Source organism: Miscanthus floridulus, chromosome 10 (assembly GCF_019320115.1).
Source record: "Miscanthus floridulus cultivar M001 chromosome 10, ASM1932011v1, whole genome shotgun sequence".
Taxonomy (NCBI): domain Eukaryota; kingdom Viridiplantae; phylum Streptophyta; class Magnoliopsida; order Poales; family Poaceae; genus Miscanthus; species Miscanthus floridulus.
The window spans coordinates 22,315,734-22,330,588 of NC_089589.1; the positions used below are offsets into that span (position 1 = coordinate 22,315,734).

The following is a 14,855-nucleotide window of genomic DNA, read 5'->3' on the forward strand; positions in this document are numbered from 1 at the left end:
AAATATGGCAAAAGTCTGTACAACCCTGCGGATCTGAATGAATTGGGTACGCAAATGTACTTGCTCAATAAGTGGTACATGCAGGCATGTGGCAGGGGTGAGCAGTGGATCTTTGTCAGATTTAGAGACCATCATTACTTCCGTGGCGATGACATCTTACATATTAGTTTCGAAGAATTGCATCAACTATACCACATGGACGCTCTGGACAAATCATTCATTAGCTCCTTTTGTTTGTAAGTGATTCTTACTTTTATTTAATAAATTCACTTCCATGCGTACGTGTATATAATTATCCTCACATGTAACTTATATTTATATACAGATTCCAGATGTCAGAGCTCCAAAGAATACAAGACACCAGCGTTGGCTTCATTGATCCTTATATCGTATTCAAAACCGGTATTATTGTCAAGGAGCGGTGGGTATCTGAAGCACAGGAGAATATCATGATGTTCTTCGTGAAGCAGCACGACAAGACAACAATACTTTTCCCGTACAACTTTGAGTAAGTGTTAATAATAATGTAGTCTACACATTTTATGTAATATCAATACAACTTATATGCATGTACGTGTGTGTATAAACCAATGCAGGTTTCACTGGATACTCATTGTCATTGAGTTAAACTCAAGTCGGTTAGTAATCTTTGACTCGTTGAGAAAAGAGTGGGCACTATACCAAGATATGATAGACATTATCCAGGGGTAATTTCGATCTCTCGCGCACAACTATTATTGAATAGACTTTGCCATAATTTATTAACGATCGTATATTATTGGTCGCACAGGGTTTGGAAAGAGTTTATTCGGCAACATCGCAAGGATTGCAAGGCACCACTTAATGTAGTTGAAATACCAGTAAGTTGTACTATATACACTTCCCCATGTGTTTAATTACTATATCGTACTTCAATTTACGTGTGAGATGATGAGAATAATCTTCTTCTCGTACAGTGGTGTTTGCGGCAGGAACCAGGTAATAACTTGTGTGGATACTACGTTTGTGAATTTATCACTGCGCACATAAGAAGAACTCCTAAAGATGTCCTCAGAGTACGTATATATCAATTTTTTATTTATTTTTAAATGAATATATATATATATATGTATTAATACTTTTCCTTTTATTTCAAATGCAAGACTGAATGGTTGAAACGAAGGGTCATGCAAAAAGACCATCTGAAAGCAGTTCAAGAGTCAATAGCAGGATATCTTCTAGAAAAAGTGCTAAATCCCAACGGCGAGTTCTACTTTGATCCTAAGGAATAAATGATGTAAATTAAATGTTTATTGATATCGTTATTTTCGAGAACAAGATTATGAAAGTGTTGTATATATACATATATATATCTATAATATATATAGGTTCATACTTTATTCGAATATAATAATGCTCGAGATGAGAATTAGATGTAATTATATGCGTACGTGTATTTATATTAGCAGCGTAGAATATGTACATAAAAACATATTATATATTAAACAAATACGTGTAACTGAACTGAAAACAAATTAAACAAAAAGAAAAAGAAAAAGAAAAGGAACCTTTAGTCCCGGTTGGGGTTACCAACCGGGACTAAAGGGTGCGGCCACGTTTTGCTCGGCTGGAGGGCCTTTAGTCCCGGTTGGTAACATCAACCGGGACTAAAGGTCCCTCTTTAGTCCCGGCTCGATGACCCGGGACTAAAGGTGGCACCTTTAGTCCCGGGATCGTTGTCCCGGCGTGGTAACCGGGACTAAAGGCCGTTACCGCCTGGGACAACAAGTCCATTCTGTAGTAGTGATAATAAATAAATTGGTCTGTTACTCCTCAAAACTCTTCTTTCCATTGTCTTAAAAAACAGATGAGAGACCCACACACACACGGGAGACTCTCGATCTGGTCATGCCCCTGTCGCGCGCCATGCGCAGAGAATGCAATGCCGATGGGGTTGTTGGAGGGAGAAAGAAGGCACGCAACTTTTACTTTTGTAGAGAAAGCGCCACATGCAGATGGGATTAGTCGATTACCCTTTTCCTTCATAATTCTGGTAGTTTGATCATGCGCGTCCATGGCTAGGTGCCTAGGTGTGAAAGAGAATGATGCCGCCCATGCTGGCTTTAACTTTTCAGTACATTCACTTCCTTATATAACCAAAAGTATGGTCGGAGATTAGCTTTTAGATAATTTTTTGTGGAACGGCGCCTGCTGCCTAGCAGTTGCAAAGGTTGGAGATTGGCCGGATCCGGCCGGCCTCGGTGCAGTCGTCGGCAGCTTGCCGTGGCTACTGCTTTGCTCGACGGAGGCTGGCAGAGATGGTGTGTACGTTAAACGGGGATTGCGGCTAGCCGGCGCCGGAGGAGACGTGAGTGTGGCTGCGGTGGGTACGGTTGGCTGCTTCAGTTGGGGAACCAAGGCTACTTTATTGTTGGGCATGGCCGCCTAGTTCACTGAGCTGGTAGTGAACTAGTGGCAGACAGACTATTTTTTTACTCTGAACAGCTTCATCTAATACAAAATTTGTCGACTATAAAGTTAGATCGCATCAAGCTCAATAATTTTGTTATAAAACATCTTGATCTAACTTTATATGAAAAAAATATGGAGTTTTCAAGACAAGTATTCTAAAAAACGAGCTTTGTGTACTGCACACCTCCACCGGCGGAGCTACATTGGGGCCATAGAGGGCAATGATCCCCCTTGCATGCATCAAGTTCTAAGGATTGTCATATGCAAGTGCATGTATATTTCCACACAGTCTGCTCGCATGGCTGCAGGATCGTCATGTGCAAGTGCATGCATGTTTCCACACACTCTACTCAGCATGGCTGCAGGCATAGCTATTCTATTATCTATTACTCCCATTCGCATATTAGAGGCGTATTGGTTCCAAAAAAGTTTTCGGATATCGCGGCGTCTAAGGACAGCTCCAACAATCGATTTTTAAACTAGCTCTAAGTATTTTTATATTTTAAAGAGGAGAGAGACAAGCTAGCTCTTGATCATGACATGTAGGGATCTTTTTTATTTCTTTATCGGAAATATTTCCCACCAACTCCCCGCCACACGTCCTTTTTCAACCCTACTCTTTCCCGTGCCACCACCTTCGGCGAAGCCAGCGAGGTCCATTCAGTGCGCCTCCTTTACTCCTGGTGAGTCACTCAACCCCGTCGTTCAGTCTCCGGTGGTCCTCGCCCTCTCGCCCCTAGACCCCATCGTTGGGTCTTCCAGTGGCCTCTCCCTCACGCCCCCATACCTCCTCGCACTTATGCCCCCAAAGCTCAATTGGTTGGAACAACGATGGATATGGCTGAATGACGAGTGGATTCCATATACCGGTGTCTACTGTAATGGTTTTGAGGCCCTGATTTGAGGGATTCTATTAGAGTAGACGCATAAAAAAAAGATCCTCAAAAGTAAGCGGACCCTTCAAATCAAAAGTAAGGGTCTTGATTTTAGCTACACTCCATTCAATCCCAACCGAAGTGGGTTGGGAGAGACTGAGGTGGAAAATCCATTTCATCTAAAGTGTGGTGAATTGAGTGCGTTCAAACAAATATTTAGTGTTGTTTTGGTAGAGGCGCTTGGAACTGTAGGTATCGTGTGGTGTTTACAAAAACGATCTCCGATCCAGTAAGAGAAACAAGATGAATAGAAAGACAGGACTGTATATATATGTGTATGTATCTGTAACGTGATTCGCAGGAAAAAGGTGACATCTGTTTTTTCTTATTACCATGCAATACAGATCTACCTTTTTCTACAACATATATATTTTTCCTTAAAAAGAAAGGAGATGTATGTATTTCGGCGACGTCCCTGTTTGGCCTTCGGGAACGAGGGGCTTCCACTCTCGGACCTCCGAACACTCACGAGTCATGAAACGGCAAAACAATTACATGGTATTAACTTGTGGGAAAATGAATACGATAGGGTGCACTAGAGATGACATAAGAAAACCTATTTTTCGAATACTAACTTCGCTCTGAATTATAAATTATTTTAGTTTTTGTAGATATTATTTTTATACACTTATATATACACTATGTTTATATATTATAAAATAAAAGCTATTATAGATTAGAAAAGATAAAATCTTACTATTACTAATTGGAGGCCCCAACGGAGCCTCCATGTTAATTCTCACCAGACGTGCTAGAAAGAAAGATAAATCATAGAAATTCTCACAATAATTACTAATTAGAGGCCCCAACGGAACCTCCACGTTAATTCACCAGACATGCTAGAAAAAAAGATAAATCATAGAAATTCTCATGATAATAAGAAAGATCTAGCCATCAATTTGATCGTTGTTATTTTTAATAGCCACTAGATCTATTCAGTTTTTCTAAAAAAACTACCTACCTGCCATTATGAAAATCACGCATAATAATAGATCTAATTGAAAAGGAAAACATAAACTATATTGTCATCCTATCTCACGTGGTATTAGGCAAGCCCCGCCGTCGCCCATCGCAGCCGCCGGCCATAGTCACGTAGCTTCAATCAATGAGAGATTGACCTTCCAATCCTACGCTACATCAGTCTTCCCTCAGGCTGCCGTTTCTTGGAAGCCCCTGTGATCGGCCTCGGAAGGGAGCCTGTGGAAGTGCTTCTACGCGTGCACCAGGGTGCTGCTGGCGTTCCTGCTCTGAGTTCCTGGCACAACCTTCTACAGATGCATGCACGTAAACTAATAATCATCTATTATCTGTTACTCTGTTAGGTAGATGACTATCTGAATGGCCTTTGATCTGTTACTCTGTTAGGTAGATGAGTATAGGGACGCAGGAGGGTCATGAAGATGCTAAAGGAACAGCTCGGTACGTGCAGGAACAGGCCAGAGCGCAAGGCAGTAGATTTCTTGGATCTTGTGATCCACGAGCATTATGAAGATTGCATAAAGTAACTCTAATTTTTCTTCTAAACTACCCACATCTATGATTACAAAAAATAATTTAAAATTAATCAACTAAAGTTGTATCTAAATTACCCACTTCCTCGATTATGAAAGATAATTCAAAATAACTCCCTAACATTGCATCTCAACTATACAGCTCTGTCATCACAAAAGATAATTTAAAATAACCAATGAATATTTTATTTGAAAAATTATCCACATGCCGCATTAGGATAGATAATTCAAAGTAACTGAGACGTTTGCATCCAAACTACCTATATATGAAATTATGAAGTAAAAATGTAAAATATAAATTATCACACTTAATTTGTATCTAAATTACCCACATCAGCCATCCTACAAAAAATAAAAATACAAAATATGTCTCTGATCTAATAAAATAAGCTGTCAAGAAAAATAATTTAATATCCTTAAAGAATGTGGTATATACTCTAAATAACACACTTCTACAATTGTTAAATTAAAAGTAAGCATGACTATATGTTGCACCATGTCAACTACGTAAACAGATACCATTAGGATAAATATTTATATTAATAGTTTATCATGTGTGTAAAAATGTTTATAAAAAAGGTGTGTAGAAATGTTCCCTTAACAAACCACATAGCAAAGCCACTAATAATAAACTTTAAGTTATATTAATATTAATACTCTTTTATATTTAATAAATTCCACAAATTGTTATTCTCAGTACCTCTATAAATTTTGGCTAAAATATATATGTGTTATCAATATTGGTAATTTAGTTTTAAGAACTCTGTATTTTATAAAACAATGCTACTACAAATAAAATTATGTGATAGTGCCATGGTGCAAGGTGAAACAACTATTTATACAATAAGAACCGAGAGAGTAACCTAGGACCTATAATATTTTTCAATAAAATAAAAGATGAAAATTGTTAATAAAGTATAAAATAAGCACTAGAAAGTCAACTTAACATGTGGATAAAAAAAATCGCAATACATGGAATAAAAGTTGAATTAAAAATATAGGTTCATGATGGAACACAAAGGCACGGAACAATAGCACATATAACAAAATCTTAGGTTTCCACTAAATAACAATTCCTGCAAATTGTAAATAGAGGTGTCCAATGAAGCCTCCATGTTAATCTTTATGAGGCCCAATAGAAAAAAGATAATATCTAGAAATTCTCACAAAAAATTAGAAGCATCCGGCCACCAATTGTGTAATAATAACAATGGGATCTATGGTATTTTACAAATAATTACCCACCTCTATGAATGTGTAAATCAATGTAAGGTAACCCAAGAATCTTTATTTAAATTATGCACTTATGGCATTAGATACATTATATATGCAACCCCTTAAATTTACATATAAATTACCACTTCTAACATTATTAAATCTACATCAAAATTATTAATATATTTTATTGCAAAAAAAAGACTGAATAACCATAAAGCATATATATGTTCTACATTATGCACATCTATAAATGGCAATATAATATAATTTGATTAAAGTACATGCACGTCAAATACTTATGCATACGTGAGACAAATATATATGTTACATTTCAGCAATCATGGAAAAAGATTTCTTACACTAATGATGCTAACAAGTTATTTAATTATTATTAACCATGACATATAATTTATATAAATTATTATTTAGATAGATTATACACTTTAACTAAAACATTTTACATATATTTATTAATAGTATAACCACTACTGCATAAATAACTCTTTGTCAATAAAATTCAAACATCTTGACAAGTGGAGAGGATAGTGCAGACTACAAGTTGCTATATATTCCTATTCATTGAGATTTCTTAGCTGCAAATAGTCATTATAAGGCTTAAACATTAATATCCTCTTGAGGTTAGCACATCTATCCATCCTAGATCTCCCGTCAAGCTCAAAACTAGTCTTAAGCAATGTGGTGTAGGTTTAAAGTGACTGTTTAGGCTATCATTGTACTTAAGAGTGTAGTCTATGACCTAAAATCCTTATGTAGCAATCAATAAGGCTAATCATTGCAAATCAAAACTTAGATTCATGATATCGTAATATATAGACGGAAAATATGTCGATCAATAATTTGTAAGTTCACCACAATTAATAGACACTATAAAGTATCTGGTGTGCCTATTGTGGTAGAAAAGGAACAAAGAGAAAAAAAATATAATTTAATATAAGTACTATGTATCATCCAGAGACATTAAACAATAACTAATTCCTATATCTCTTATCTCTTATAAGATTCTAGCCCGTGCAAGAGCATAGGTTGATGGACTGGTGATTTATAATTTAGAATGGAGAGAGTAGTATTTTGTGGTTCAAACTACTATCTGCTTCTTCCGGTTCTGATAAGAGAAATGATACGGTAAGAATCCTCATCTTTTTTTTTGATGCCTCAACTCTTTAAGTACAAGTTATAGTATCTGAACTCACGCACCAACTCACACCACCACACGCACACAAACTCACACACACCCTAGTGCGCAAGCTAGACCTACACCTAGACGAAGAGGTTGCACATGGCTGAGAGATATCCGAAGTTTTCCAGGCTTCGCACGTTCACTTTAGCCGTTGTGGCGCATCCACGGACACTACTACACAAATGATTTTGCGCGACACCCCCCCGGAGGCCACCGAGGCGGGCACCTATTTTTACCCGTCACGGTAAATGCCACGGTTTACCTAGGCGGGCATTTTTTATTTACCACGGCGGGCTTTTTTGCCCGCCACGGTAAATCGATTTACCGTGGCGGACGTCTTAAGACGTCCGCCACGAAAAATACCCTATTTTCCGCGGCGGACATCTTAAGACGTCCGCCACGGTAAATCGATTTACCGTGGCGGACGTCTTAAGATGCCCGCCGCGGAAAATGTGCAGGCCCAATAGCCATCTCCAATATAAACCGAGGCCCTCGCACCATCGTCGCCGCCTCCCCCACTCTCTCTCTCTCAGCTCCCCGCCTCCCCCACTCTCTCTCTCAGCTCTCCGCCTCCCCCACTCTCCCTCTGCCTCCCTCTACTCTCCCTCTACTCTCCCTCGATGCAGGCAGCGGCGCGCGGCGCAGCTCTCCTCCATAGCGCCGCCCCCTACAGCAGCGCGCGCGGGACGACGGCGACGGCTGCGCCCTCCTCCTCCCCCATGGATCCTCCATGAACGACGACGGCGCGGGGCTAGGGTTTCAAATCCAGTGAGTTCATCTCCCTCTTCCTCTCCATCTCCCTCTTCCTCTCTCCATCTCCCTCACTCCTCCCTCTTCCTCTCTCCAGATCCGGCGACGGCGACCTCTTCCTCCACGGATCCGGCGGCGGCGACCTCCTCCCCCACGGATCTGGCGGCTGCACCCTCCTCCTCCGTGGATCTGGCGGTGGAGCGACCGGATCCAGCGGTGGATCTCCACCACGGCCACGACGCTGGGACCTCCACCACGGCGGGCGAGGACGCGTCGGCCTCCCTCCACCACGGCGCGGCGGGATCCGCGAGGAGGCGTCGGCGTGGTCCCCTGCGAGCGACTGGCGAGGTGGTGGCGGCCATGGGAAGCCCGGATCCGTCGCCGATGGGCTCGCCAGTGGGCTCGAGAATGGGCTCACCGGCGGGCTCCTGGTTTTTTCTTGTTTTTTTTAAAATGATTAACCGCAGCGGGCATCCTAACGTGCCCGCCGTGGTAAAAGTATACTTACCGCGGTGGGTACGTTACACCGCCCGCCGCGGTAAATCGATTAACCGCGGCGGGCAAGGCCGCCCGCCGCGGTTAAGCCACGATTTACTGTGGCCTCTAGGCCGCGGCGGATGGCTTTGTCCGCCGCGGAAAACCGAAAATGCCCGCCTCCAGTAAAGTTTGTGTAGTAGGTGGATGAGACTACAGTTATCGGGGAAAAACTCCAGTGAGCCACGCGAGTGTCGACCCAGGGATCAAACTCACGCCCGGCCGCTGGCACACCTGGCGAGGGAGCCAACCGAGCTACGCTCGGTCCTCAGAATCGTCATCTCTGGCGGCTTATGATTAAAAAAATATATATATGCTTGGGATTCTGAAACGGTCACGTGAATCCGATAGCATTTGTTGGACGGAGGCGACCCAATGTGCTAGCCACGTTGCTAGTCTTGGTAAATGTGCTAACCACAAGTTGTGCGATGCCAATTGAGCATAAACTATGACGTTGCACGGAGCCGGGCTCTATAGGGCAGGTTTTTTTTTTTTTACCTGTAGGCTTTTTTATGCAGTTCATTCATGATCGGCTGGTGTGTGTCCTCTGTTTAGAGGTCCGAGAAAGGTCAGTTTTGTGAACGTCTTTTAACTTCCTCATTTTTTTTTTGTCTCCTCTCAACTATAAAATTTGTTTTTGGAGCCCCTCAGCTTTCAAAACGGTTTGAACTCACCTTGGAAAGTTTTAGACGTAGTTTTTCTGACGTGGCCCCATTTCCACCATTTTCAATATGATGCCAGGTTAGCTATGTGGGGGTAAGTCAGACTACACTAACAGTTAAGAGGTAAATCAAACCATAATTTATTTTTAAAAAGTTAACAAAAACTCAGAAAGAATAACTTTTACAAAAATGTTATCCAAATATTTTTAAATGAAAAATAGAATTAAAAATCCAAAAATCTGGTTTCATCTTATAAAAACCATAGAAAATTTGTTTTAGCTGAAACAATTATGAATTTTGTAAAGCCAAGCTCTATCTTATGGTGCCTGGCTCTAAATTGTTTAAACTTTGATGGACTCATATCGGTGTTTATATGCTAGTAAAAGCTCTCAATGTCTATTATAATTAAATATATTAGCTCAAAAAATATGAAACTATAGTTTCATATATTTTCTAAAATCGTACTCTATCTTATGGTGCCTAAATTAGAATTAATTGAATCTTATATAAACTTTTTCGTGTTTATTTGTTAGTAGATGCCCTCGTTATCTATTATAATTAGTCTATGTTTATGATCAAGTGACTTTGATGATAAGACGAATGTCATGTAAACACATCATACTTAATAATTTTTTTATAATAGTATGAATATAAGTGTCGCTCAACCATGTTCACATCAGTTGATCTTATCTAAAAAATAATCATGTCCCGTGTATATCATTTAGATTTTTCTACCACACTACCCTTCATAATTTGTGGTCTTGTGGAACGGCGCTTGCTGGCTGTCAGTTGCAAAGTTGGAGATGGCCGGATCCGGCCTCGGTGCAGTCGTCGGAAGCTTTGGCGTGGCTACCGCTCTGCTTGACGGAGGCTGGCGGAGGTGGTGTGTGAATGGCTGAAGGCTAATGGGCTGATGGCGAGGATTGCGGCTAGCCGGCGCTGGAGGGGGCGGATGAGCTTGAATCGACTTAGACCAAGAAGGGAGCTAGGAGACGTGAGGTGGTTAGCGTCGAGTACAACCGCCGTGGCTGGCCATGAATCGGGTGAGCTGTGGCTGGGGTGGCCACGCTTGGCTGCTTCAGTTGGGGAACGAAGGCGACTTTATTGCTGGGCAGGGCCGCCTATTCAACTAAGCTGGTAGTGGCAGACAGATTTTTTTACTCTGAACAGCTTCAAATATAAAACTTATCGACTACAAAGTTGTAGATCGCAATAATTTATAGTTATAAATTTTATCTTTGTTTGACATCATAAAAGTTATGAATTGTTTTAAAGACAACCATTACTAATCAGGCCTGTACCGATGCCTCTGTTAATTGATTTGCGGGGACAACACTCCTCTAAGAGGTCCACTTCTAAAATAGCTAATTATAGAGACATCGCCAACAGTATAATTAGAGAGACGATCATACAGATGCCTGGACCTGGATGCCTTTACAAATTGGATTATCTGGCAGTGTAAATTGAAAAGACGGTGTTAGAGCTTCAACTACTGAGCGATCGCTAGTTTAATCTACCCGTGCCTTGCGCGTCTTTGAGGGCAATAATAAAGAAAAAAAGATTCCTCCATGCCAGTTCATCTCTCTTCATGCCATGCCGGTTGCCGAAGTACAACAAAGCTAGTCTTTTGGAGGAATCTTAGCTCAATCAGTAAATTTGCCTAGTCTTTTTGGGCAATCTCTTGGAAATGTTCTTAGAGACGGCTATACGTAGAGTTGTTTCTAAAAAATAGTTGCGGTACAGTAAAATTTATATTTTTTTTAATAAGTTAGATGAAGACAAACATTATATCAAGATATATAACTCGAAGAGATCTACAACTTGGTCGTTGGCAAATTTTTTATTTGAAATCATTAAATATCACAAATTCTTTTTAAAGTTATCAAATTTTCACTACAAGAAATTTGGCTTTACGTGACGATTTAATTGTGACCTTCTAACAAATCATCACAGAATATAGTCATCTGTGACGGTCCAAATCCAAGGTGATGGATGTATGACGATTGGTTAAATTAACGTCATAACTGGACGTCACGGATCATTTTAGTCATCCATGACGGACTTATTGGAAGGTCACAGATACAACATCCAACGTGTCATTGTGATGTGAGCGTCCACATCGTTCCTACATGTCATGCTGAGTGGCAGGGGGGCTGGTGGGACTGATAGGAATTGAACCTTGGACCTGTCGATCACAACAGCAGGACCTAACCACTTGGATACTGATTCATGTGTGTATACTCATGATATGTTTATTCTTTTGGCCGGTGGCAAACAAATTAGGATAGTTCTGAAACAAATTAGAGACCGTGTCCAGGTCTCCAGACCACGCGACCGTGTCCAGACCACGACCCTGTCCTCGCCGGCCGCCGGGTGCGCGTCGCCCCTATCCACGCCGGCCACCGGGCGCGCACCGCCCGCCGCCCCAGTCCTCGCCGGCCATCCCTCTCCGCGCGGGCTGCCCCTGTCCTCGCCAGCCGCCGCTGTCAGTGCCAGCCTTGTGGTCCCTGTCCACGCTGGCTGCCCCTATCCACGCCGGTCGTCCCAGTTGCTGTCAGCGGTGGCGCGGTGGCCGCGGTGAAGGCGATATCGAGAAGCAGCCACGGCAGCGGCTCCGTCAAGCCCCCCTGCAGGGGATCCATCGCCGCGCACCTCCAGAGATCTTGCCTCAACTGATTTCGATTGGTACGGATCTGGCACTATTTTATTATTTCGATAGCTAAGAAAAAAATAACAGAAGAAAAAAGAGGCATCCTGAACAGAGACGCGCGCCCTGAAAAAATTACGCGCGCACTCTGAAAATTTCGCGGCGAACGGCCTTCCCACCTCCAATATTTGGCTACGAATTTACCATTATGCCCCGCCATCCGTGCATCCCACAAATGAAACAATGGGGATATTTTGGTAATATTGCAGCGCCATATATAATCTGGCTCCACCGTCTCGCAGGCAACGGCACCACCAAATCCCCCCAAATCCTCCAATTCGCCCAGCCAACGCCGCCACCATCCCCCCAATCCATCCTGCAGCCTCCACCATCCCGCAGCTCCGGCGTCCATCAGCCCCGCTCCACCATCCCGCAGCCTCCAGATCCACCGATTCCTCCACCGCCGCTTCGCCATCCCGCTCCGCCGTCCAGCAGCCTACAAGCGCGGCCTCGATGGTGAAGGTGACGAGCGCGTCGAGCGCGACCGCCACCATCCCGCAGGCACCACCGATGTCGCCGAAGAAGAGGGGCAGGAAACCAGGGGCCACGGCGGGGAGAGCATGTTGAAGGTGAATGTCTCTCCTGCACCTTCTATTTTGGGCGATCTAATTTTGGCGGAGGGGGATGTGGTCGCATGTGCCCCATGAGATGGAGCTGTCCCTCCTCTTCTCCGTGTTTCGGTGACGTACATTGTTGTAGAGTCAGTGTGCTATTGGGGCAGGTGATGGACATATAGGAAATGGTTCACCACTGGCTAAACTCTTTCTGTACATTAGCGAAAATTGGGGGAAATCAGGGGAGGGATGTTTGCTGGGTTACCTCACTAGTATTTTCTCCTCTTGGTTTATTATGTAGAATTGTGGATGTGCTTGAAAAGCTTGGGATTGATGCCCTGAACTAAATTGCCACAAGATCCTCGTCAATTTCTGCTGCTACTACTAGCAGTGCCTTCTCAGATGGAGCGGTTTCACCTTTCTCCACATCATTCCCAATCCCATTGTTGGCTTCCTCACCAGAGTGGTCTTCATCCTCATCATCTGAAGAATCAGAGTCCTCAAACTTTATCTTTTTGTTCAGTGGCTTGTCTGGAATGTTTTTAGGCTTCTCATCCGATCCTTTCCCATCAACCAGGTCTTCGTAGAACTTTAGAAACAACAATGCAACAAAAATCTGCTGCTGGTTGCTTGGTTTTCAAAATTATATCACTGCATACTAAACTTGGGGCTGCAAAATTAGTTATGCCACTAACACTAGAAAATCTAGAAAATGTTCTAACTTAGTTTGTTTAATGCCTTTTATCTGTGTTAGTAATACATAGAATCAGCAATAGTTTTTTAGAGTGTCCTTTTCTATTTTTTTTTCAGGCGGACAAGTACAAAAACGAACCACCAAATGCACTGGAACTATTAAAAGAGATGCACTACAGCAAAAAGAAAGGATTTGCTCCTGCAGTTCAATCTCTTATTGTAAGTAAAATCATACTTAGTTCACAATCTGATGATACATTAGGTTCATATATCATGATCATTGACCTATCTATGTCTCTTATGCTGCTAGGCTGAAATAGAGGAGAAGCTGAATGAACCTGTAGATGATGGTCTTCAACCAAAGGATGTGACTGATGTGATCTCTAAGGCTCTTGTTCAGAAAACTAAGAAGAGCAGGTTTCTTGTAAATGTGGGGCTCCAAAGCAATGCCACACGTGTTAGTGCTGAGCATGACCTAGAAGAGGAACTGGTGGTGGAGAAACAAACATCAAGTGATCTTAGGGAGGTTGTCAAGGCTCAACAACAGCAAATGGAAGAAATGATGAAGAAATTCCAGGAGGCAGAAGCAGCTAGGGCTAAGCAAGAAGAGGAGTCGAAGAAAAGGCAAGCTGACATTGATGCACTGATCAAGACTTTGATGTCCATGGTTCTAGGATGCCAAGCAACACAGTAAGTTTGTCTTGGGTTATCGGCTGGTGCACTTTGTTGTTGGTTGCTTATTTTGGTGATGGATGCTGCGCTGTGAACAAGTGGCTGCGTCTTTTGGTTGAATTGATGCATGGCTGTGAACTTATGTGCCTATGAACGACTGCAGCATGGTCTTTGACCTGTGCATGCACGGCTTTTGGTGATGGATGTATGTTCTGTGAACTATATTCAGATGTATGTGTGAACTGCAGCTGTTCTGTGAACTACAGCATGGTCTTTGACCTGATGCATGCTTTGTTGTGCCAAACTTCATATGTAACTATATTTAGATGTATGTGTGATGATGGGACCTTGGCATATTTATGTTTATCTGTGATGATCTGTGGTCATCTATGGCGATGTGAATCATGTGAATTTAAATTTGAATGTGTCGTCAATTTAAATGTGAAATTAATGTCCATTTAAATTTGAATTTGGTGTAATTTAAATATGAATTTTTGCTGATATGTTATGGGCCACAATGGGCCAATTCTACTATGCAATTGGGCTAGCCCAATAGTGTGTACTAAAATATGGGCCCAACTAAATCTAAAAAAAAATACACAAAACATGGGCCTAATTGAAGAAAATAGGCCATAAAAAGCCTACTGATGATGTGGCAAGGTGGCAGCCTAATGACATGGCAACAGCTGAAGTGGCAGCAAAACCATGACGGTTCAAATCATCACCATAGCCTCTTCCTATAGTTGCCCTCCGGTTTATCCATGACGATCCAAAAAACCAACATGTGACGTTCTATTTCGGTCCAAAAAATGTATGACGCGGGATAGGTGACGTTTCACTGGACCGTCATCGATAGTTAACTGTGACGCGTTTTCGCTTGTCCGTGACTAAATCAAAACGTCACGTAAAGCCAAAATTCTTGTAGTGTTTGAATTCAAATTTTTTGAATTTTCAAACGATCTCGGACGGA

General features: G+C 42.1%; 1 protein-coding gene across 1 annotated transcript; it reads left to right on the plus strand.

The window, feature by feature from the left end:
- The first annotated feature begins 11,543 nt into the window (after positions 1–11,543).
- On the plus strand, positions 11,544–14,130 carry LOC136484944 (uncharacterized). The gene is made up of 3 exons (XM_066481909.1): positions 11,544–12,535; positions 13,331–13,432; positions 13,524–14,130. The coding sequence occupies exons 1-3, from the start codon at positions 12,527–12,529 to the stop codon at positions 13,905–13,907; spliced, it is 495 nt and encodes a 164-aa protein (XP_066338006.1). The 5' UTR covers positions 11,544–12,526; the 3' UTR covers positions 13,908–14,130.
- The last annotated feature ends 725 nt before the right edge of the window (positions 14,131–14,855 follow it).

Coding starts and splice junctions, on each gene's coding strand:
- LOC136484944 (XM_066481909.1), top strand. Junction 13,433..13,523: donor CTGCAGTTCAATCTCTTATT/GTAAGTAAAATC, acceptor TTATGCTGCTAG/GCTGAAATAGAGGAGAAGCT.